Raw genomic sequence first — 24,213 nt, 5'->3', positions numbered from 1 at the left:
GGGAAGGGAAATGGGATAAACTCGTGTGGAGGTGGCCCTGATCTCAACTTGCTGCTCCTTGCAGCTGGCTGATCATCACAAATCTCTTGAGGGCCAAATGACATTTTCTGCTGAAAGCTTAACATATAACTACAGTGGTACCTCGGGTTACATACACTTCAGGTTGCATACTCCGCTAACCCAGAAATATAGTGCTTCAGGTTAAGAACTTTGCTTCAGGATGAGAACAGAAATTGTGCTCCGGCGGCGCGGTGGCAGCAGGAGGCCCCATTAGCTAAAGTGGTGCTTCAGGTTAAGAACAGTTTCAGGTTAAGAGCGGACCTCCGGAACGAATGAAGTACTTAACCCGAGGTACCACTGTAAAGTGGTACCTCGGATTAAGAACAGCTCTGTTTATGAACAATTCGGTTTACGAACTCCTCAAAACCGAAAGCAGTGTCCCGGTTTGTGAATTTTACCTCGGTCTAAGAACGGAAGCCGAACGGTGGAAGGGCACTGTCAGTGGGAGGCCTCACTAGGAAAATCGCACCTTGGTTTAAGAACAGTTTCGGTTTAAGAACAGACTTCCGGAACAAATTAAGTTCCCTAAACCAAGGTACCACTGTACTTTAATTAACTGCAGCATTATGACTGAATCATACAGGAAGTGAGGTTTATCCCTTTCCCTTTGACCAGGCCAAAAATCCACACACACTCAGGCCACATGCAAGTCTCCTGCTGGCACTAAATGGGAACATTTTACCTAAATGTCATATCTGCACCGGGGGAGGGAGGATTTTTGCCTTGATAATTCCTCGAAGAAAGAGATGAACGTCCCCATCCCATGTACCTTTGCCTCAGTAACAATCCTCCATCCATTTCTATGATGACCTAAAGAAAAACTGGAGACATTTCTGTGCACTTGCATTTGGCATAAGGTGCAGTTTCGTCGTGAGACTAAGATCTGGCAACTTGCCCCAGACCACACAGTAAATTCAGAGCAGAGGTAGGATACTCTGATCAAAGCACAGCTCTCCATCTGCCAGATATCACTGGCTGTGCGGCTCTTACTTAGCAATAGTACAGCGGTACCTCTGGTTACGTACTTAATTCGTTCCGGAGGTCCGTTCTTAACCTGAAACTGTTCTTAACTTGAAGCACCACTTTAGCTAATGGGGCCTCCTGCTGCCGCTGCGCCACCGCTGTGCCACCACTGCACAATTTCTGTTCTCATCCTGAAGCAACGTTCTTAACCTGAGGTAATATTTCTGGGTTAGTGGAGTCTGTAACCTGAAGCATCTGTAACCTGAGGTATCACTGTATGGGGTCCCAGGCACCTGGGGCTATTACTCAGCTTGGATGACTGAATGCAAAATTCCCTGTGCGTAGAATGTTAGGAAAAGGTTAAGGACCCCTGGACGGTTAAGTCCAGTCAAAGATGACTATGGGGTTGCGGCGCTCATCTCACTTTCAGGCCGAGGGAGCCGGCGTTTGTCCACAGACAGTTTTCTGGGTCATGTGGCCAGCATGACTAAACCGCTACTGGCATACAGAGGACCGTGACGAGTGTCAGTGTGCACAGAAATGCCGTTTACCTATTTATCTACTTGCATTTCGTGCTTTTGAACTGCTAGGTTGGCAGGAGCTGGGACTGAGCAACGGGAGCTCACCCCTTCACAGGGATTCGAACCGCCAACCTTCTGATCAGCAAGCCCAAGAGCCTCAGTGGTTTAGAGGTTTAGCCCGACATGCTGACTTTTTATGTGCATAGATTTGGGAGGCTTCCATCCCTCCCCTGGGAAAATCTTCTTTTTTGTGCATTCTTTTTTTTTAATAACTTTTTTATTCATAATTAAAACAAAACATATTATCCAGAAACATATCATCCTAATTCCCCCCATTTTTCCTCCCTCCCCCCACAGAACCCACCCCCCGACTTCCCTCAGTTCCAGTCTTTGATTTCTCTAAAAATGCTGTTTCTTGCATGTTACACAGTTGTATAGATCCTCAAACTATTTAGCTGATTATTATCAATAAAAAGTTTGTGAATGTTTATTCAAAACCAGCCAAGGAGTCCAGTTCACTTTGTTGCGTCTTCAAATACTTTGTAAAGGGTTCCCATTCATCTTTACAGTCACAGTTATCCTTGTCCCGTGGCTTGTATGTCAGTTTTGTCAGTTCTGCATAGTCCATCAATTTTTCAATCCCCTGGGAAAATGCTCAACCATGCAGTGCCTTGTCCCCATTATGGTTTAGTCCTTGAACACTTTTATCACCTCTGCTGGTTCCATGACTGAGCAGTGATTTGAACTTCGTGCCAATTATTCCCATCCACTTCTACCCACCCATCTTTGCTTGGCCCCAAAGCTTTAGATCTGAGCCATTTAGCAAACTGGTGATTCCCGCAAGATCTGGGTCACTTGCTCCATTCCCTGTTATGTTTTCACTGAATCTGGCTGGACAACTGAGTCCTGTAACAAACATACTGAGTAAAAACATTTTTGGTGTGTTATTTCCCCCACCTCACTTCTCATTTCAGAACGATGGAGGTTTCCGTCAGTTTTCACAGAGGACAGTCTCCCATCACCAGTTCTTTGACTATTACTGCAACGAGATGTGTAAGTACATAACCGGCAAGAGCCAGGAAATAGGAATACTTAGCTGTTGTTTTTAATTATGGTTGATGTGCTGGTGGTTTTAAATTGCAGTGTTTACATTCCTGGGAATGTATCTGAATGCAGTCATCCAGATTTGTTCTTCCTTCTTCCAACCTCTCTGCCCCAAGATCAGATCAGGAGTGGAGCAGGTGATTTTGTGCAGACCTGGATGACAGGACTCCATTGATGTCTCTTTCTTCCACCCTGGGAGAGTCCAAGATAGATTCTCAGAATGAACCAAGAAGTGACAAAGAGATGATTCTTTCCATATACTGTACTTTTCCATGTATATGGCAAGGTTTCTTAATTAAGAAATGATGCTAAAAATTATACACGGATAGTGGGATTGGTTGCTTCCGCGAGCCAGAGTTTGTCAGCAGCTATTGGGTGTGTTATTGGTGGCTGTGGCAAGGGGCTGGTGTTGATTTGCCGACGCTTTTGTGACGCGTGTGAGCGGCAGCGTAGGTCTGGCGGGTGTGCAATTTTCGGCATTCCCCTCTAAAAAAGGCTCAACAACTCTGGGCCACCCCACCCTCCAAATCTCAACTATGGACAATCCTCCCCCCCAAAATGCTCAGCAACTCTGGGCAATCTCCCCCCATTTTCTTAATTCGGAGTCCCTCAAAATAGGGGACGTCTTATACACAGGGGCATCTTATACACAGAAAAATACGGTATATTTCTCCCATTCATATTATTTCTCTGTCTCTGGAATGCCAGAGGAGTTGTTGATGTTTTTGCCTCTTTTGCTCCTGCCCCCACCTTGAGCATTTCCTGGGCATCTGCAAACCTTAGTTTACCTTGAGTCTGTTGCTACCTCCTTTTTGTCTGTGGATGATACAGCTTTGGCTACATCAGCGGAGACAGCGGAAGACTTGAAAAGTTCTTATATACACACGAGGCCCATTTGCTAGGGCTTCCAAAACCACTTCCTGTGGCAAGCCCCTTCGAGAAGCAGCTTTATCACTTAGCGCCCACCCAATGTCCTTGCCGTTGGAGAAGAATCCAGAGGTTAACTACAAGCAGAGTTCAGACAGCAGTTTTACCATTATAAAGAGGACTTCATGTTCTGTTCTGGAAAAAGCAAAAACTCCTGCTAGTAGAGAATCCGGTGATTGTAGCAAGAATAAAACAACAATAATTTTTGCAAATTGAATTTATTTTATTTGTCTTCTATACTGTGACCATTTGTTAGCAGAGATAGTAGGATCAACATTTTTTACGGCAGACAGGGAGAAGCGGTAACGCTTCAAAAGACTTCAGTGCCAGTATTGTTGTTCCAATTTTCTTTGTATTTTTTTCTTTGCATTGTGAAAAACTGTAAGCAAGAAGTGGGAAAATGGGGGGGTGGGATTGGGCGGGGGGATTCTTATCTATTTATCTGAATTATCAGGTTTTTTTAAAAAAAGATATAAAAGAGAGAGGAATAAAATCAGCAGCCTGATCTTTGGTGAAGCCAACTTACTCATTTGGCATCCTAGCCCTGTATGCTGTTTTCATAAACAGGAAACACATTTGCATATTTTCACTGCCAGAACAGGCAGCAGTTTCAGGAAAATACACTGTTGAAACAAGCAAGTCCTAAATATTGCAGCTGCAGAAGATGTCTTTCTTTCTTTCTTTCTTTCTTTCTTTCTTTCTTTCTTTCTTTCTTTCTTTCTTTCTTTCCTGTGCTGTTAAGATATTCTTTTACTTGCTAAGAGAAAAAAAAATGTAAGGAGAGCAACTGAATTTAGGCTGTCCATAAATTCAGGTATGCTTTATAAACATTAGATAGAAATTTGGAAAATTGAATCTTCAGGGCCAGACAACAAATAAATGAAGGACCTCAATAAGTGTTTTTGTTTGTTTGTTTTTAGTTTAGTTTAGGGTTGTTGTTTTTCAAAACCACAACAACCCAATTTGGATACCCTTAAGAGTGATGAATGATGAGAACTGTTTTAAAGGTTTGTGCATGTGATCAAATGTATTTCCACCACCTGAAAATGAATGGATTTGCAAATTCCTGTAAGTGCGCAGCAGAGATTATGAGCCAATCCAATGCAGTAGGTGACTTCACAGTAGAACAGAGATGGGATTTTGCCATTCTAATTGGTACAGTAGATCCTCTGATGTTGTGAACTGTTTATGTTTTCAGTGTAGTGCAATGCACACACACAGAGAGAAGTGGAGATCACAAACATATAACTTCCTACCTATGGATAGCAGGCGGGCCCCTTCGCTGTACTATTTTTCAGTGCCCGTGATAACATTTTTTTGTGTAGACAAGCTGATCCAGATGTCAGGAATGCTGTTGTGTTTCTAGTTGGTTGCTGGTTTTAATTTTCTGAACGTTTTAATTGTTTTTACTAACCATATTACACTTTTTTTTCTTTTTGTAAACCACTTTGTGGGGTTTTTCAACAACAACCCAGCGGTATATACGTTTTCTGAAATAAATAAATGGTAAATATAATTTCAGCAAATATAATTATGATCTTCCCTTCTCTTTTTTCCCCCCATAGGCAAATGGCATTATTGCACTTATAGTTATCCTGGTATTGCTACTGTTGCTGGCGCTTGCCCTCATGTGGTGGTTTTGGCCCCTATGCTGCAAAATAGTGAGTGAAATAAATCTGCAACGTGACATTCTTATCTCTTCCGCCTATGTTATCTGGGTATCTAATGGCTGACTTCATCGTACCATACACAGTTAGACTATGGAACTTGCTCCCAGAAAAAGCAGAGACGGCTGTAAAGTGCCCTGTGATCCTTGGATGAAGGGTGGTATAGAAATCTAATTAATAAAAATAATAGATTAAATAATCCACTATTGCAGGCGGAATGCCTTGTGACTCCCAGTGAATAGTATTCACAGTGGAGAGAGGGTTGTTGCTTTCATGGGGCCTGTCTACAGGCTTCCCACAGACATCTGGTTACCACTGTGAGATTACTATGCTGGACTATAAGGGCCTTTAGCCTGATCTAGCAAGTCTCTCTTTTTCTGCAGCTGTTGCATTAGCTGGCAAACAAGCCAGGAGCTCTTCCATTTTTGCTTCCTGTTTTGCCTGAACTATGGTTTAGTTCAGCTTCAAACCATGGCTTCATAATACCATGGTCTTCTTCGAAGTTGTAAGCCTACTGCTGTTATTACAGTCGTACCTCGGAAGTAGAACGCCTTGCAACTTGAACGTTTTGGCTCTCAAAAGTGATTGTTCCAGTTTGCGAACGTTCTTTGGAATCTGAACATCTGACACGGCTTTCGATTGGCTGCAGGAACTTCCTGCAGCCAATCGGAAGCTGCGCCTGGGTTTCCAAACGTTTTGGAAGTCGAACGGACTTCCGGAATGGATTGCGTTTGAGTTCTGAGGCACAACTGTATTATTATTGTTGTTATTTATTGAATTTATATACCGTCCTATACCCAGAGGTGACGGGGCAGCTCACAGAACAAAATAAAACCACAAAATATATAATCAAAAATGCAACCTGAAGCGGACACAACATGAGGTGTGACTGTATGTGGATTGCAGGATTGTTGCAAAGAATGGGTGAGGCAGTTTGCTTGGAGCCCTTTGGACACTGAAAAAGTGCCATATAATAGTATTAACAGGTTTTGGTTTTTGTTTGGGTAAGACTGTCGGAAGTTGCTTTCATAGCAAATCAGACCCTACTGGCTGGTCATGACTCTCATGGTTTGCAAACTAGGCAAAGATACTAGGGACTGAACCTGGGACTTATTGTATGCAAAGCAAGTGCTGTTCTACCGAGCGACCTTAAGCATCTTTCATTCCTCCTGTATTCTTTTTTTCATATTTGTGTCCCAAGATGAGCCTTGATGGCCGGTGGGAATAAGGCTCGTATTCTATTTCAGCAACTGAAACTGATTTGCTTAAGGCACCTCTTTATTTATCCCATGTCTTCAGCCTTGCTGGTTAGCTCAGTTGGTTAGAGCATGGAGATGAAAATGCCGAGGTCATGGGTTTGATCCCCGTACGGTTGCATATTCCTGCATTGTGGGGGGGTTGGACTAGATGACCCATGTATATTTACCGTATTTTTCGCTCCATAGGATGCACTTTTCCCCCTCCAAAAATTAAGGGGAAAAGTCTGCGCGTCCTATGGAGTGAATGCAGGCTCCTTGGCTTCAGCAATAGCAACGTGAAGCCTCCGAAGCGCAGAGGGAGCGCTCCCTCTGCGCTCCTTGGCTTCGCGTTGCTTTCGCTGAAGTCTGGAGAGCGAGAGGGGTCAGCGACCCCTCTCGCTCTCCAGGCTTCAGGGATAACCGCCTGAAGCCTTCGGAGCGCAGCGCGAGTTCCCGCTGTGCTCCGCAGGTTTCAGGTTCCTTTTGCTGAAGCCAGGAGAGCAAGACTCTCCTGGCTTCAGCAGAGGGAGAGTTGCGCAGCGCCCCTTCAGCCAAGTGGGAGGAGAAATGGAAGGGACTCCGTTTCTCCTGCCGCTTCGCTGAAGGGGCGCTGAGTAGAGAGGGGGAGAATTTTTGTTCTTGTTCTCCCCCTCTAAAGCAAGGTGCGTCCTATGGTCAGGTGCGTCCTATAGAGTGAAAAATAAGGTAATTCTTTATCTAAAAAAAGAGAGCATAATATATTACATTCCTATGATTCTATCTTAAAAATAAAAAATACTGTAGGGCTAGAGCAACAACAACAACAACAACAACAAAAGGACGTTGGAGGGGAAATATGCTGCCCCTCCTCTTCCCATTCAGCTTTCTTTTTTGCAGTCGCCAGTTGGCATCTAGCATGTCAGATGAATTGGGCATGCTGTTTAATTTTTGGCAGGAGCCAGTTGAAAGCCTCCCCCCGCCCCACTTGATCTACAGTCCATGCACACAACCAGGTTGTTGGTTTTTCATTATTATTTTTTACTTCTTTCTCTCCTTTCCCCCCATCCATCCCCCCCTTTTTTAAAAAAAAAATGAGTTTACTGTTGACAGTTCTTTCACTCTTCTCTGAATGTTAGAACATATGACTGCATCAAGCTGGCTCTGGGCTCTGGCGCTGACATTTCTTAATGCCCACCTCGTTCGAACATTTGAAAAGTGTTAATGAGCAGATCAAAGGGACTGTTGCCTGAAGCAACTCATTTTTAAATAAAAAAATAAAATACATTTATAATTTTTTTAATTAAAAGAGAGAGAGAAAAAGAAAGAAAGAAAGAAAGAAAGAAAGAAAAAAAGAAAAAAAGAAAGAAAAAAAGAAATCAGCTGCCCTCCAAAATAGTCGCCTTAATTTTTTTTTTTTTAAATTTTTTTGCGGCTAAATAAAATACGAAGCAGGCCGTTCCTGACAACGATGATAATATAACCAAACTCAAATAAAATTGGAGAAGACTCAAAAGTCTGCATATGGTAAATAAACTGGAGATTGAGTCTCCTGGGCCCTTGGGATGGTATTTAAGAAATCTGAATTAAACAGAAATGCTGGCCGTCTTGCAATATTATGTCTTTTAACATCTGCAAGTTCTCAGGCTGCAGAAGTTGCCTACGCCCCCCCCTCCCCCATGATAAGGATGCTCATCTATATTTTGAAAGGAAAGATCAATCAAATTAATTTGTGGGCAGGATGCTTGTATTTGGACTTGTGACTGTGTGCAAAGTACACAGGTTAGCTGAGTCCATTTGATGCAGGTCTGCTGACACAGCTTAGAACGCTGCCTGCAGAGGAGATACCAAAAGAACCTCGTCCCAAGCACACTGAGCTGTGCTATATATAAAAGAAAAACTTGAGTACCATTTTTATTCATGCACTTATTAACAAATTTACAGAACTGATACTACTACTAATAATATATTATTTATACCCCGCCCATCTGGCTGGGCTTCCCCAGCCACTCTGGGCGGCTTCCAAAAAAATATTAAAATCCTGTAATACATCAAACATTAAAAGCATCCCTAAACAGGGCTGCCTTCAGATGTCTTCTATAAAAGTCTGGTAATTGTTGTTCTCTTTGACAACTGGTGGGAGGGCGTTCCACAGGGAGGGCGCCACTACCGAGAAGGCCCTCTGCCTGGTTCCCTGTAACTTAGCTTCTTGCAGTGAGGGAACCGCCAGAAGGCTCTCGGTGCTGGACCTCACTGTCCAGGTAGAATGTTGTGGGTGGAGACGCTCCTTCAGGTATACTGGACCGAGGCCGTTTAGGGCTTTAAAGGTCAGCACCAACACTTTGATACGCTCTCTTTCTTCCACTATTGGCCTCCAAGGTGATGTGGTCTGACCAAGGCAGAATTGATATGGATGCTATACTTCTGTTGAACACCATTAGCTTTTTTTTTGCTTCTTCACACTGCTGACTCATGTTTACCTTGTAGTCCACTAAGACCCCCAGGTACTTTTAACATGTGCTGCTAGTAAGTCAGTTGTCCCCCGCTCCCATCTTATTTTTGTGCATCTCGTTCTTCCTGCCTAACTGCAGAACCTGACATTTGTCCCTATTGAAATTATTTTTGTTCGTTTGGGCCCAGGTCTCCAATCTGTTAAGGTCATTCTGAATTCCGATTCTGCCTTCTGCGGCATTAGCAACCCCTCCCGGTTTGGTGTCATCTGCAGAATTGATGAGCATCCCCTCAATTCCTTCATCCAAGTCGTTTATGAAGATGTTAAACAACAGCGGGCCCAGGACAGAATCCTGCAGCGCCCCACTTTCCACTTTCCCCCCAGGTTAACAAGGAACCATGAATGCGTACTCTTTGGGTTTGGTCAGTCAAACTGGCTACAAATCCACCTAATACTTGCCGACATTTTACCAGCTTCTTCATAAGAATGTAATACCATTACATGTCTTTAGGCGCTAGGCAAAAACCTTCCTCTTTACCCAGGCCTTCAGCCATTGAATTATCTATGGGCTGTTAAAGGTGGGGAGGGGGAAGGAATAATAGTTACGGTTATTTTTATTATTATGCTGTCTATTACTGTGCTTTGTTTTATGTCTTTATTATTATGCTCCATAAAAATACATTTTAATGTTATACACTGCCCTGAGGTCTTTTCATAAAATACAGTTTGTGTATGTATGTATCTGTATCTATCTATAGCTATATCTATACACATATTATACAGTCAAACCTCTGTTGTCAAACGACTCTGTTTTCGAATGTTTTGGCTCCCAAACGCCAAAAACCCAGACATAAACGCTATGGTTTCCAAACTTTTTTGGATCTCAAATGTCCAATGCGGCTTCCATTTTGAGTTTCCCTATTGAATTGAGGCTTCCGCTTTTGGGTTTCGAAAGTTTTGGAAGTCAAATGGTCTTCCGGAACAGATTGTAATCGAAAACCGAGGTTCCACTGTATATATGTTTGTGTGTGTATAAAAATCTCTGTAGCAGAGAATTTGAAGCCAGGTTATCCTGTTACTATGCAAGTCTCAATGATCTTTGCCTTTTGTCTTTTATCCTCTATTCCACTCCCCCTCCCCAAATTAGGTCATTAAGGACCCTCCTCCCCCTCCACCACCAGCTCCAGTAGAGGTAAGTTGTGAAACTGCTTCAGAGGTTGGTTACTGCAGACACATTTTTCTATCTTGGAGCCAGTGACTCAGCCTTGTAAACAAGCAAGGCTGGAGATACTTGCCCATCCCTTATCCCATGTGGTACCTTTTCCTGCTCTCTTCCAGAACCAGCTGGTTATGTAGATAGGAATTGAGGTGAGGGGTGGGGTACAGAAACATGGAACATGATGACATCATGAGTTGGGTAGGTGGTCCTACACATTATGAAAGGAAGGCAGATAATTCAGGGATGCCATTTCCAATGAAAGCTCTGTTTTGAGTCTAATGTATATATCTGCCTTAAGAGGGTATCATTTATTGTACAGTGGTACCTCGGGTTACAAACACCTTGGATTACAAACACTTAGGGTTACAGACTCCGCTAACCTGGAAGTAGTACCTCGGGTTAAGAACTTTACCTCAGGATGAGAACAGAAATCGTGCAGCGGTGGCAGCAGGAGGTCCCATTAGCTAAAGTGGTACCTCAGGTTAAGAACGGTTTCAGGTTAAGAACGGACCTTCGGAACGAATTAAGTTCGTAACCAGAGGCACCACTGTATTGGGTTATTACCTTCATGAAGGAGAATCCCGTGATGAGGGCTTTGAGCTAGACAGAATGCTGCTTTTTTTCATTTATTTCATTTCTTAAATTTATATAAAACGATAAGTTCTAAATAAATAACGATTTGCAAATGATAACGGAAAGCGGTTTATGACATGTAATGCAAATATCACTACGTAACGTGATATATAGGTAAAAAGGTAAAGGTACCCCTGCCCGTACGGGCCAGTCTTGCCAGACTCTAGGGTTGTGCGCCCATCTCACTGTATAGGCCGGGGGCCAGCGCTGTCCGGAGACACTTCCGGGTCACGTGGCCAGCATGACAAAGCTGCATCTGGCAAGCCAGCGCAGCACACGGAACACTGTTTACCTTCCCGCTAGTAAGCGGTCCCTATTTATCTACTTGCACCCGAAGGTGCTTTCGAACTGCTAGGTTGGCAGGCGCTGGGACCGAACGACAGGAGCGCACCCCGCCACAGGGATTCGAACCGCCGACCTTTCGATCGGCAAGTCCTAGGTGCTGAGGCTTTAACCCACAGCGCCACCTGCGTCCCACCGTGATATATGTATAGCATCAAAATCAAAACAATGATAGAAATGTAGTTATGTAATAAAATACGGTTTCTCTTAATGGCATGAAAAATAAGGTTGGGGAGGAGGAAATCAGAAACAGGATGTCTCAAATACAGAAACCGTGCTCAGGTACACAATATTCTCTCAAAGGTAGCTCTTAATCCTGGCCACTCACAGAAAATGACAGGCCCTCCCAGCTCACACCCTTTCCTCTCCCAGTCTTTCACTTTGAGTGAACTTCAGTTCCCTGAATCTCACTCAGGGCCCTTCCACTTTCTGTTATACAGTTTCATGTGGTTTCAGCCCTTGGCTCCCAATGGTGTCCCAGAATTGGAGGCAACAGAGGGATAATACCCTCTGGTATCTGTCCCTTCAAGGTGACTTCCACTAGCACATCACCTGGCAAACTGCTTACCCATTTTCTCTTCCCCACCCTGAAAAAAAACCCCAAACATTTTGCCTGAAGAAGCTTGATTCTACCTTTTTTTGCAGCGTGATAGTGGTTATGGCGACCCCTGATGTTATTTGGCGTATTTTAGAAACATGTTTAATCATATATCCCCCCCAATTTAAGTCCTGGTAGTCAAACGAGTAGCAATAAACAAAGCAAATATTGGCAGTCAGAGTGTAGGGCGACATTCCTGTATATGTGGCGTACTCCATTAGACAGATTGGTTCCCCAGAAGTACATAGGTAAAGGGCCTGTGTTGCTCAAATGGGAATTGGGGTGTAATAGGCACTTCAAAATGCGTTGCGCTACAAATTGATTTTCCTTGCACATAACCAGAATCTCAGCTTTATGCGTTCTGCAGATGAAGGTACCGGGAAGGAGGGAGGGGGGAAATTGCTTTCTGATTCAGAGAAGATCTTATTCACGCTTTTCCCTGCTCCCCCAGAAGCAGAGCTTTAAACATGGGAGCATCTTCTGATCATATCAAATATCTCAGACATATATATATATATTTACTTAAGTGCTCCCTTCAATAAAAGCTTATTTCCAGGTTGCACCATGTACATCAGTTATGCACCCACCCATATTTTAAGGTGCTCTAAAACAGAAAGGATAGTACATACTTCTGGGGGAATCCTAACCAAGTCTACTTGGACAGGCTTCCTCAACCTCGGCCCTCCAGATGTTTTTGGCCTACAACTCCCATGATCCCTAGCTAGCAGGACCAGTGGTCAGGGATGATGGGAATTGTAGTCTGAAAACATCTGGAGGGCCGAGGCTGAGGAAGCCTGTACTTGGAACTAAGTCCTATTGAATTCAGTAGGACTTACAAGCAGGGTTACGGTTGCAACCTTAAATTAGTTTAAGGTAATAGCATTTATTTCTTTATTTCGTAAAATCCAGATACAGTGGTACCTCGGGTTACATACGCTTCAGGTTACATACGCTTCAGGTTACACACTCCACTAACCCAGAAATAGTGCTTCAGGTTAAGAACTTTGCTTCAGGATGAGAACAGAAATCGGGCTCCAGTGGCGCGGCAGCAGCAGGAGGCCCCATTAGCTAAAGTGGTGCTTCAGGTTAAGAATAGTTTCAGGTTAAGAACGGACCTCCAGAACGAATTAAGTACTTAACCTGAGGTACCACTGTACCACTTGATAGCAAAACAAAAGAAACCCTCAAAAGTGGTTTACAAAGAGAATAAAACAATAAAATTATCCGTCGAAACAACTATTAAGAACATTTTAAAAAAATGAAATAAGCTAAAAAGAGATTAAAGCATATATACATTGACATCCTGCAGGTCTGGGTAGGCTTCTCTAACCAAAAATGTTTTTCGAAAGTGCTGTAAAGAGTATGGTGGAGGTGCTTGCCTGATTTCAATAGGCAGGGAGTTCCATAGTGCAGGTGTTACGACCCGAAAATATAGATTTTTTACAAATGTGAAACAGGTATTATGTGTAACTTGTAACGGTGTCAGTTATGCAGATCAAAGTGGTTGACCTTGAGGGTAAGGCCATCTCTCAAATAAATTAGTCCCAAATTGCCAAGGGCTTTATGTCATGCTGCGTGGAGAAAAAAACTTTAAACATGTAGCAGAGTCCCCCCAAAATAGACCAGAGGCAATTGTATTCCATCCAGCAGAGCTTGACTGCTACTGAAAGCAAACGAGCATCATGGTCACAAATCCAATACATTCAGGATTGGCACTGTCCATAAGAAATCCAGTTGCAGCAGACTTAGCTTAAACTTGACAATAACTTATAATAAGACTAAACCTTAACACTATAGCATACGGAACACCACACTAGAACAAAGAGATAGGAAGAGAAAGTGAGTGAAACACAGGCTTCTCCTGGCTTGACTATTATAGTCACCATGACCTTGACAGAAAGATAACAGAACCAGTTTAAACCAGTTGTACAGTCATACTTTGGGTTACAGACGCTTCAGGTTGTGTTTTTTCGGGTTGCGGACTGCCGAAACCCGGAAGTACCAGAACGGGTTACTTCCGGGTTTTGGTGGTCGTGCATGCGCAGAAGTGCTAAATCGTGTGTTGCGCATGCGCAGAAGCACCGAATCGCAACCAGCACGTGCGCAGATGTGTGTTGCGAACACTATGGGTTGCGAACGTGCATCCCACACGGATCACATTCGCAACCCGAGCATCCACTGTACTCAGCTTCCCAGAAGGAATAACCCAAACATCAGAAACCTTCTGCCTGTTTCTTTCACACAGAAAGACACTTTCCAGAACACTCTTGAATTAATCAGAATAGGAAAGAGCTCTACACATCAGATCAATACTTTCTGTGCTAAGAAATGCAAACTGACACTTTTACATACTAATAGTAACACCCGATTCCCTCTCCCCTCGGAACATAGTTTAGGGTTCAGGCATAATACTAAACTGTGGTTAATTGAAATCAGAAAGTTTTGAGCTCATCCTTGCAAGCATGCTGGGTGAAGGAAGGGGGAGAGAAAGGCTGGGTTTGGTCAACCCAAAGGAGACAATCCACCGTCTCCTATTTTCATTAGATCCCTTTCTTCAGAAAAGGCCAATAGCAAGTTGGTTGGAAAAGACCTCTAACCTAAGAGCAATTTGTTTCCCTTTTAAACAAACACCTTCCCATAAAATCTCTTTTGGGTTTTTCCCCAGGAAGAAGAAGAAGACCCCTTGCCTAACAAGAAATGGCCAACCGTGGATGCTTCTTACTATGGCGGGCGAGGAGTTGGAGGAATTAAAAGAATGGAGGTTTGTTTTGTCGAGCCTTGAGTCTCTGCCACTCGAGATGCAAAGCCGTGAGACACTAGTGGTGTCTCTCGGCTTTGCCTCCAGAGCTGGCAACTGTGTGCCGTGTCACGTGTTACCATGATAAGCCAGGAAAATGGAAGTGCTGCTCTGCTCCTGTAGTTCTCCAACAAAGGGGGAAATGTGTAGGAGAGAGGGGCTAGAGGAGGAGAGAGGGGCAGAAGGAGGAGAGAGGGGCTAGAGCTCTCTTAGTGGAGCCACTCAGAGTAGTCAATACTGATCTCAATGGACGCAGTATGATGGAGACTCCTGTGTTCCTGTGCAACTGACTCTCCTTGTTGCTGCTCTTTGTGGCCTCCTACTTGGGACCGGGAGAGACATCGCCTTGCCAACAAAGGTCCGTATAGTTAAAACTATGGTTTTCCCAGTAGTGATGTATGGAAGTGAGAGCTGGACCACAAAGAAGGCTGATCGCCGAAGAATTGATGCTTTTGAATTATGGTGCTGGAGGAGACTCTTGAGAGTCCCATGGACTGCAAGAAGATCAAATGCATCCATTCTGAAGGAAATCAGCCCTGAGTGCTCACTGGAAGGACAGATTCTGAAGCTGAGGCTCCAATACTTTGGCCACCTCATGAGAAGAGAAGACTCCCTGGAAAAGACCCTGATGTTGGGGAAGATGGAGGGCACAAAGAGAAGGGGACAACAGAGGACGAGATGGTTGGACAGTGTCATAGAAGCTCCCAGCATGAGTTTGACCAAACTGCGGGAGGCAGTGGAAGACAGGAATGCCTGGCGTGCTCTGGTCCATGGGGTCACGAAGAGTCGGACACGACTAAAAGACTAAACAACAACAACAACTTGGGACCGGGACAGGACAGGGATAGGGAACCTGGGCTCCACACCAGGGGTCGTTGGGTGACGGCTCTTCTCACTGTTGGCCATGGTGACTGGGGCTGATAGGAGGTGGAGTCCTATAACATAATGCAGGTGTTGGGAGCCAGCCAGCAGTAAATTGCACAGAGTAAGTGAACTCTTTATTAGAAAAACAGGATCTGCCAGGGGTGCCAGGCCTAATGTGCACAGCAACTCTTTTTCAGTAGCCCCACTATTGCTGCCACTCTGTTCCAGTCTCACCCATGTAAGCTGCAGTAATGCCAGGGGTCAGGAGGGTGGCTCTGCCCCGTCCTATTGGATGCTACTGGAAGGCGCTAGATTGGCAAAGGCTGGACCAGATGGATCTTGCGTTTTTTCCAGCAAGGCTCTTCTTGCAGCTCAAGGAAATCTTACGTGTTATTTTTTGAGATCTGTAGATCATGGTTGCTTTGACCTTACTCACGCGATCTGGTATGTGATTTGATGTCAAGTTGGATTTTTAAAGTTAAAATGGGCTCCTTTTTAATATTTTTAATTTTTAAAAAAGCGTCCCTCAGTTGACTAATTTTTAATTGTAGCCAGATTGACTTACTTCCCCTGATGTCAGACTTCTTGGAATTTCCCCCTTTAAATTTATTCATAGGGCAGTTTTAGGCATCTCTCCACAGAATTAGGGAAGAACTGATTTCATCGCTTTTCATTTCTTCAGGGCTTTGAAAAAGAGAGAGAGGCTTGTTTCTACAGCTGAATGCAGAAAAGAAGAAGAGAACAAGTCTTTTCAAGACATGTTACAATCCTTTTGGAAAAAATTACAGAGTGGCATCAGTATTCTCATCTGTGGGCCATGTGTATCAGAAGCTCCTATTGTTCCACAGCTGGTGCAGTGTAGTGGTTAAAAGCATGATCTGCAAATCCCATGAACTCATGGGAGGTGGTGGTCTGGCTTAGGCAAGGCACTGTCTCTTAGCCCCAGGCCCAAATCTATTTTATGTGGTTGATCATGTTGGCTGATGGTCCAGTGCTGCAGCATCTGGAATGCAATGGGATTCACTTCTGAGTAGATATACTTGGGGTTGCTCTGTAACTTAGGGGTTAATAGAGAATTATACTTGAATCAGTACATTTTGTTTCGTAAGGTTCCAATTTGCATGTGGCTTAGCATGAATGGGGACACCACAGAGCCTAGGACTTGCCGACCAGAAGGTCAGCAGTTCGAATCCCCCCGACGGGGTGAGCTCCCGTTGCTCGGTCCCTGCTCCTGCCAACCTAGCAGTTCGAAAGCACATCAAAGTGCAAGCAGATAAATAGGTACCGCTCCGGCGGGAAGGTAAACGGCGTTTCCATGCGCTGCTCTGGTTCGCCAGAAGCAGCTTAGTCATGCTGGCCACATGACCCGGAAGCTGTACGCCGGCTCCCTCGGCCAATAAAGCGAGATGAGCGCCGCAACCCCAGAGTCGGCCACAACTGGACCTAATGGTCAGGGGTCCCTTTACCTTTACCTTAGCATGAATGTGCAAACATGCAGGTTCCTGGACTGAAGATTGCAATAGTCCTTCTTCTTTGGTTCTGCTGCTGCTGCTCCATCAAGGGCGAAGCCATAGTTTGGCTTAAGGTTATGTTTGAACCCAGGTGTGTGTAACCAAGGTTTGTTCTTGCTTTACCACTTGGGAGAGAAACCCTAAGCCCAGGTTTGGATGTGATTCTAAGCCAAAGCATGGCTTAGCCCTGGCAGTTCTGCAGGACCAGGGGAGCGGTCCATGATCTTTGGTCTAGGAGTCCACCTGCGTGCTTCTTTGCAGGGAGCCAAGCCTTGGCTTAGAACTACATGCAAACTGGGCCACCTTGACCACTGGCTTGAGCACCACGTGTCCCTACACAAGGCCACTTTGAGAACGGGTCTTGCTTTCTGCAGGTTCGCTGGGGCGATAAAGGGTCGACCGAAGAAGGCGCCCGACTAGAGAAAGCCAAAAACGCTGTGGTGACAATCCCTGAAGAAACAGAGGAGCCATTTCAGCCTAGACCTCCGAGACCCAAGCCTACCTCACTGCCTGCTCAGGAAAAGTGGTACACGCCTATTAAGGTACACACTAGATCTTTTGTCGTTGAAAGCAGTGTTTGCTTTGCAGTTGTATGATGAGGCAAATCAGGGCTGAACAGCTGGGAAGCCTGGGGAAACCAAGCCCCCATTTATTCTAATTTAAGACCACTGGGGGAAACAGCATTGGCAGTGGGTTGCTGGGAGGGCAGTGGAAGCCCCAGCCTGTCATGGCACTGCAGTGTGCGCACAAAGGGAACATCTGGAGGTATTAGGAGCCTTGATTCTTGAACCAGGCCTCCTTCAGATTAGACCTGCTCATACTCCAACCAAGGGATAGGGCATGATCCTATCAAGATGCATGGAGCCAATTAGATATCTCGTGGGAGAGGGATGGGGGACTTGTGGCCCTCTGGATGTTCTTGGACTCCCAACTCCCATTGTGGTCAGGGTTGATGGGTGTTGTAGTCCAACAACACCTGGAGGGCAACACATCCCTCCCCGTGGATGTTAAAGGCATCAGCGCATTAAGAAAAAAGCAGCAATTGGAAGCGGTAGAGTCAGGAAAGACGGGAGCGTGCAGGGCCTGAAGGCTGTGGTGGAACTGAAAAGAGAAGGTGCAAGTTGCACCCACCCCAAGGCTGGCTGGAGAGTATTATTATTATTATTATTATTATTATTATTATTATTATTATTACTACTACTACTACTACTACTACTACAGTGGTACCTCTGGTTGCGAACGTGATCCGTTCCAGAGCCCCGTTCGCAACATGAGCAGAACGCAACCCACGTCTGCGCATCTGCACGTGCGCAGGTAGCAATTCTCCGCTTCTGCGCATGCGCATGACGTCATTTTGAGCGTCTGCGCATGCACGAGTGGCAAAACCCACAAATAACCCTTTCCGGTACTTCTGGGTCGCCGCAGGATGCAACCTGAAAAGACATAACCTGAACCGAACGTAACAAGAGGTATGGCTGTACAGTGGTGCCTCGCAAGACGAAAAGAAACCGTGCCGCGATTCTTTTCGTCTAGCGGTTTTTTCGTCTTGCGAAGCAACCCCATTGGCGGCTAAGCGGATTAGCGCTATTAGCGGCTTAGCGCTATTAGCGGCTTAGCGGGCTTAGCGGCTAAGCTGTTAAAAGCCTATTAACGGCTTAGCGGCTTTGAAAAAGGGGGGGAAAGTGGGGGGGAAATGGCGAGACCCATAGGGAACTTCGTCTTGCGAAGCGCCTCCACAACAGAAAACCCTTTTCGTCTTGTGGGTTTTTCGTCTTGCGAGGCATTCGTCTTGCGGGGCACCACTGTATTATAATTTCTATACGGCCCTATCCCGGAGGTCTCAGGGCGGTTCACATAAAAAGATCACAGTATATAAATTAAAAATAAAAGCAATAACCCAATAATACACCCCCCCACCCAAAAAAAGAGCCACATTTTAAAAGGGTATGTGGGATGTTGATCAGGTCAGCCAAAGGCCTGGTTTAAAAGAAACATTTTTGCCTGGCACCTAAAGTTGTATTATTATTATTATTATTATTATTATTAATAATAATAATAATTTCATTTCTATACCGTTTTTTATTTTAAAGAAAGAATCTCAAAGCGGTTTAAACCATGACAGATGGCCACCCAACCTCTCTTTAAACGCCCCACCCCATGAAAGAGAGTCTACTACCTCCAAAGGGAGACAGTTCCACTTGCTCATTCTAGTTGCAGCATAATCCATAAACTTCCTCAAGGCTCCAGTGTGTGCTGCCATATGAGGTAGTCTTGTAAATAAATAAATAAATAAATAAATAAATAAATAAATAAATAAATATAATTTATTATTATTATTTATACCCCGCCCTTCCCAGTTCAGAAAACCAGGCTCAGGGCAGCTAACAACAAATTTAAAACACTTAATTGATGCTACAAAAAACAGCATAAAATACAGTATAAAATGTGAATAACAATAAATTCAGAATTCAAAAATCATTTTAGGGTGAAGATCCATCCAATAAACATTAGATGATCACCAGGGCTAGCTGGCTAAATTAGTCCTATTTGGGCCAGCGAGGAGACCAGCAGAGAATTAGCTGTGGGATCCCCAAGTGGGTAATCTTCATAAAAAGGGGAGGGAAGGGAGGGGAATAAAAGATCAGGCTAAGTTCAAATTGAAAGCCAGGTGGAATAGCTCTGTCTTACAGGCCCTGCGGAAGGACATTAAATCCTGTAGGGCCCTGGTCTCATGGGACAGAGCATTCCACCAGGTTGGAGCCATCACTGAGAAGGCACTGGCGCTGGTGGAGGATAATCTGACTTTCTTAGGGCCTGGGACCTCTAAACTATGGTTGTGCATGGGCCTTAAGGTCCTCTGCAGGGCATACCAAGAGAGGCGGTCCCGTAAATACGAGGGCCCTAACCCACAAAATTGAAGGGGTACATGCAGGAGGTGTTTTGCCGAGACAAGGAGGGAAGGCATAACTCCCTCAAATATTGGAAATGCATAGCTGAACTTTGGAACCGTCTTCCATAGGAGGCAGTGAGAGCCACCAATGTGGATTGGACACATTCATGGAGAAGAAAGGCTATCAGTGGCTACTAGCTATAGTATGCTCTGCTTCCAAAGTCAGATGCAGCAATTCTTGTGAATAGTGGTTGCTGGAAACCATAGGAGGGGAGAGTTATCTTATGCTTGAATCCTGCTTGCGGGTTTTGTGGGAATGTTCAGGGATGCAGGAGAGGATATATTGTCTGACTATATCCTTTTCCAACTTGTGTTAACAAGTTCACAGTTTAGCAGAGTACCATTCTCCTTTTGTTTAAACTCAATGGATGCATTTGCTCAGGCTCGCTAAAGCCTCTATAATAACTGTGCTGGTATTTTCCCCTTATTCCCTCATAAAAGATAAGACATGACACAGTCTTCTATAAAAGTATAAAAAGGTTTACTCACACATCATTCTGTTCACAATAGGATCCCAGAAGGCCGACTTAGCTTAGAAAAGTAACATATAGCTATAAACTATCTCATAAGAAGACGGTCCCTTTGTCCTCTTGGTTGGAAGCCAAGAGAGCATCTTTGGCTAAGCAGATGTTGCTTCTTTGATGCAAAAGTAGTCAAAGAGAAGAGAGAGATGGCTGTCCTGCCCTGTGCTTTTGTCGTTACCTGCACAGGTGAGGCCACGCCCACCTCTAGTCACATGCAGAGGAAGTCTGTCCCAGCCCAGAAGGAAACAGGAAGTTTTCGTGCTGGCTGGACAAACATTCCTCCCCATGTGTAAACATGTTCACTCTAGGAATGTTGTACTTGACTGCTCTTGTGTTTCACATCCCACAGGTTTCCCACAGGCATCTGGGTGGCCAGTGTGAGGATAGGGTGGTAGACTAGATGGGCTATGGACCTGATCCAGCTGGATCTTTTTATAGACTTAGGTTTTTTAAAAGTACTAGAAGTAAGCACCTGCTTTGACTAGACTAATTTCATTTAAACAAAGGAGAGTTTGGAAAAGTCTTTCGACTAACAAGATGCTTAATCTTTACTTGGTTTTCATATGTGCATGCAGGGTTTTTTGTGTTATTTTTTAAAGTCCCTTAAAGTTAAAATAGTAAAAGACCTGAACTTAGAATTTCCCACTCATTTAACACATTGTTAAGAACCACTTACTTAATCACACATCGCTGGCTCAATGTGTTCCCATTAAGCGAAATTTATGCCTTAATAGCATCCCATTTAAGGAGCGCTCATTGTCCTACAGTGTCATTTGGCGGAAGATGCTCCCCGAGACATATCCAAGGACGGCTAATGATTCTGAGAACGGCCGCCGTGTACGCCTGCTAATCAAACGTCCTCTTGGTCTCCTCTTTGCAGGGTCGTCTCGATGCGCTGTGGGCTTTGCTGAGGCGGCAGTATGACAGAGTATCTTTGATGCGACCGCAGCAGGGAGATGAGGTGCGTGTTATGTGTTTGTGTGTGTTTGTTCACCGCTCTCCACAGGGCTCTTCCCTTTTGTGTATGGAAAGATGGCCTACATAAATTCAGGTCCAGGGTTTCAGTCAAGGTTTTCCCCCCATCCCTTCCTGGAGCTGCTTGAAGACCAGACCAGACCAGACCAGACCAGATCAGAAGAATCTTCGTTTGCATCAGCCACTAGCCATAGCAGTAAAATAAACCACAGTTGTACTGAACATTGAGGTAAAGGCTTAATTCTACAAAATACCGTACTTTTCCGTCTATAAGACGCCCCCATGTAATAAGATGCCCCCATATTTTGGGGGACTCAAATTTTAGAAAATGGGGGAAGATGGCATAGAGTTGTTGAGCTTTTTTTGGGGGGGGGATAGCTGAAAATCGCTCACCCACACGCGTCCTAAAATCCGCCGCTCATCTGTCCCCTCAATGGCAGAAGCTGCAAATCGCCCGCCCATTTTCCACAGCATCAGCCTATGCACCCTATGCACTATGCACTATCCATGTATAAGACGACCCCACTTTTTAGCATAATTTTTAAAGAAAAAAACCTAGTCCTATACACAGAAAAGTACGGTACATTCCAAGGCTTTACATCAACAATCAAGTAATAGATCTTATTCTAATTGCCCCTGCTGCATATATATATATTTAAGTTTCTGCTGTCACCTGGTAATCTTGATCTGCTAGACACAGTAGCAATGGTTGAGTGACCTGGCATGGATATTAGTAGAGGCGTAATAACACCACTCCTCAAATCTTTATAAAGAGTGCAAGCTAGCAACACGCAAGCTGCTGATATCGAAGAACAGATGCTGTACACCACTAGTCTCTGATCTCCTTCCCTTACAGCCTTCCAAAATGGCAGAGAATGGCTGAAATTCAAATCGCTCCCTGTGTGACTTATGGTGGTCTGCAAAGGGAGGCTTTTGCCAGACCTAAAAGTGGACATTAAGCTTAGGACTGAGGCACCGCCTTTTCCCCAGACCAAAGCCTATAAGGGGGAGTGCATTGAAGTCCCATTAAATGGAGGGCTGTAGCAAATAACATTTTATATTTGCATGCAGTTAATATAAATCAGAGGGCTGTGACTAATTAGCTCCATCTTACTTACTGGGACTTTATAAAACCACAAGAGCAAGGGACACCTGGTGGATTTGTTTTGCCTTTTTTATTAGCTTTATATCCAAGACTTGTTGATCCCAAATAGTAATGCAAAATTCTGGCAAGGTTTTGAGTTACTGGGAAACTGACAAACAGGAAATGTGTGTGTTGGAGGGGGGGGACAGAGATATTTACAGAATTTATTTGGCTGTCAGTGCTAAATTTGATTATAGCATTTGACTCGCAGAGAAGATGACATGAGCATGCAGATGTGAGAGAGACTGATGAAGAGGAAGCCAGCATATTTGGGTCTTTGTTAAATTTCCTCAGCCACCTCCTATCCAAAATTCTTTATCTTTAATAGAGCATGCATCAAGCTTCAGTGTTTAGTTCATTCATCTTACCCGTTCAATACATTTTGATCAGTTACAACAAGGCAGCAGACTCTTGAATTTATTTTTACTTGTGCCTAAACCCTTTTTGTGACTGGTTCACTTCTGGATCAAGTGAGGGGTTTGGGTGCTTGCCAGTAAAAAAGTTTAAATATTGACCGCCTTTTATTTGACGTAGATACTTTCTGTAAGTTACTTACACGACAGGGAGGAAAAAATGGACTCTCATTTCTTAAGGCCTCCAGGAGAGAAGACTTTTGTTACCTCTAAAACAAACAGCAGCCTGTGTTTGATTTCTGTGGAAAAAATCAGAGAGAGAGAGAAAGAGAGTTGAAAACAGAGTCTATAATTTGGCTGCTGAACACAGTGCTAAAGACAGTTATCATCTTTTGGGTGTGACTTGTGGTGTTGCAAGAACACAGCTTCTGCCTGGGTTGTGGGGGGAAGCACGTTTTAATCCCCTGAAGGAAAATTTGCTCGTTTATTCCTCAGTTCAGATCAGTACCTCACGCGAGTGTGAATCAGTAAACAAAACCACAGTAAGCAAATACAACTGTCACGCTGAACAGCGAGCGAAACGAAAGGGGCTCCTGTCATCTCGTTCCACTTTGCCAAGGAAGCCCCATTTGAATGTGAGTTTCTGATGAAATAATTGAAGCTGAAGCCTCAAGAACCAGAAAGGAGAGGGCCCTCTCTCCCGCCTCTCCTTTCTGCAGTTCTTCCAGACACTTAAGAGCGATGCTGGCCCAGTTTGAGGGCCACCCGCCGCTGATCGGAAAAGCTTTGATTGTGGACGGAACTCCTCGGAGTCATGAATTTTTCAGCCCGCAACCGGCGAGGTGAGGGAGGCTTGTACAGGTGTGAGCTAGCAGGTTGTTGTCGACATCTGTTCGGAGCAGAGGCCCAACTCCAGCGCCAGCCTGCAGCGAGGCTTCTGGGTTGTCAGCAGATGTAGTTAAGGATGGAAAAACAGTGTTTTTTTGGTCTCAGATTTCCTGCCCGGGGGTGGGGAGAGGGGGAGCCCTGAAACACGAAAGGTAGAGTGGGGGGCGGCTGGCACAGCTGCGCTCCCAAACATGCCCGAGGCACAAATAGAAGAGATCTAATGTAGTTTGACTCTGTTGTGGTGGGGAGATGGGGAGTGAGAGCCACTTCAGAGACAACTTAACGTGGCAACATCTGCCACCAGGTTTCTAGGGACTGACAGGGGACAGCAGGTATGGATCGAAGTCCCCACATAGACAGCCTGCATTAAGCCGTGAACTCTTTTGAAGGCTTTCCATCAAACGTGCCGGAGTCCTCAGCAGGAGCTGGGCTTGTTTTTGTTTTTTCCCCGTTTTTCAAAGCGGTGTTTTGGGGCGGGTGTAGATTTTGTGTGTGTGTGTGTGTGTG

General features: G+C 44.6%; 1 protein-coding gene across 1 annotated transcript in view; it reads left to right on the top strand.

Annotated features, from left to right (window-relative positions):
• The window catches only part of ANTXR2 (ANTXR cell adhesion molecule 2), a 149,292-nt gene that overhangs the window by 65,953 nt on the left and 59,126 nt on the right, over positions 1-24,213 (top strand). Inside the window, exons 11-16 of the mRNA XM_028743825.2 lie at positions 2,519-2,597; positions 5,141-5,236; positions 10,056-10,100; positions 14,366-14,461; positions 17,247-17,414; positions 21,227-21,307. Of these exons, the coding sequence (XP_028599658.2) occupies positions 2,519-2,597; positions 5,141-5,236; positions 10,056-10,100; positions 14,366-14,461; positions 17,247-17,414; positions 21,227-21,307 (565 nt within the window). The remainder of the gene's footprint in view (positions 1-2,518; positions 2,598-5,140; positions 5,237-10,055; positions 10,101-14,365; positions 14,462-17,246; positions 17,415-21,226; positions 21,308-24,213) is intronic.

Source organism: Podarcis muralis, chromosome 9, assembly GCF_964188315.1.
Source record: "Podarcis muralis chromosome 9, rPodMur119.hap1.1, whole genome shotgun sequence".
NCBI classification, from domain to species: Eukaryota; Metazoa; Chordata; class Lepidosauria; order Squamata; family Lacertidae; genus Podarcis; species Podarcis muralis.
The sequence above is the reverse complement of the archived record's forward strand: the minus strand, read 5'-3'. Positions and strand labels throughout refer to the sequence as shown.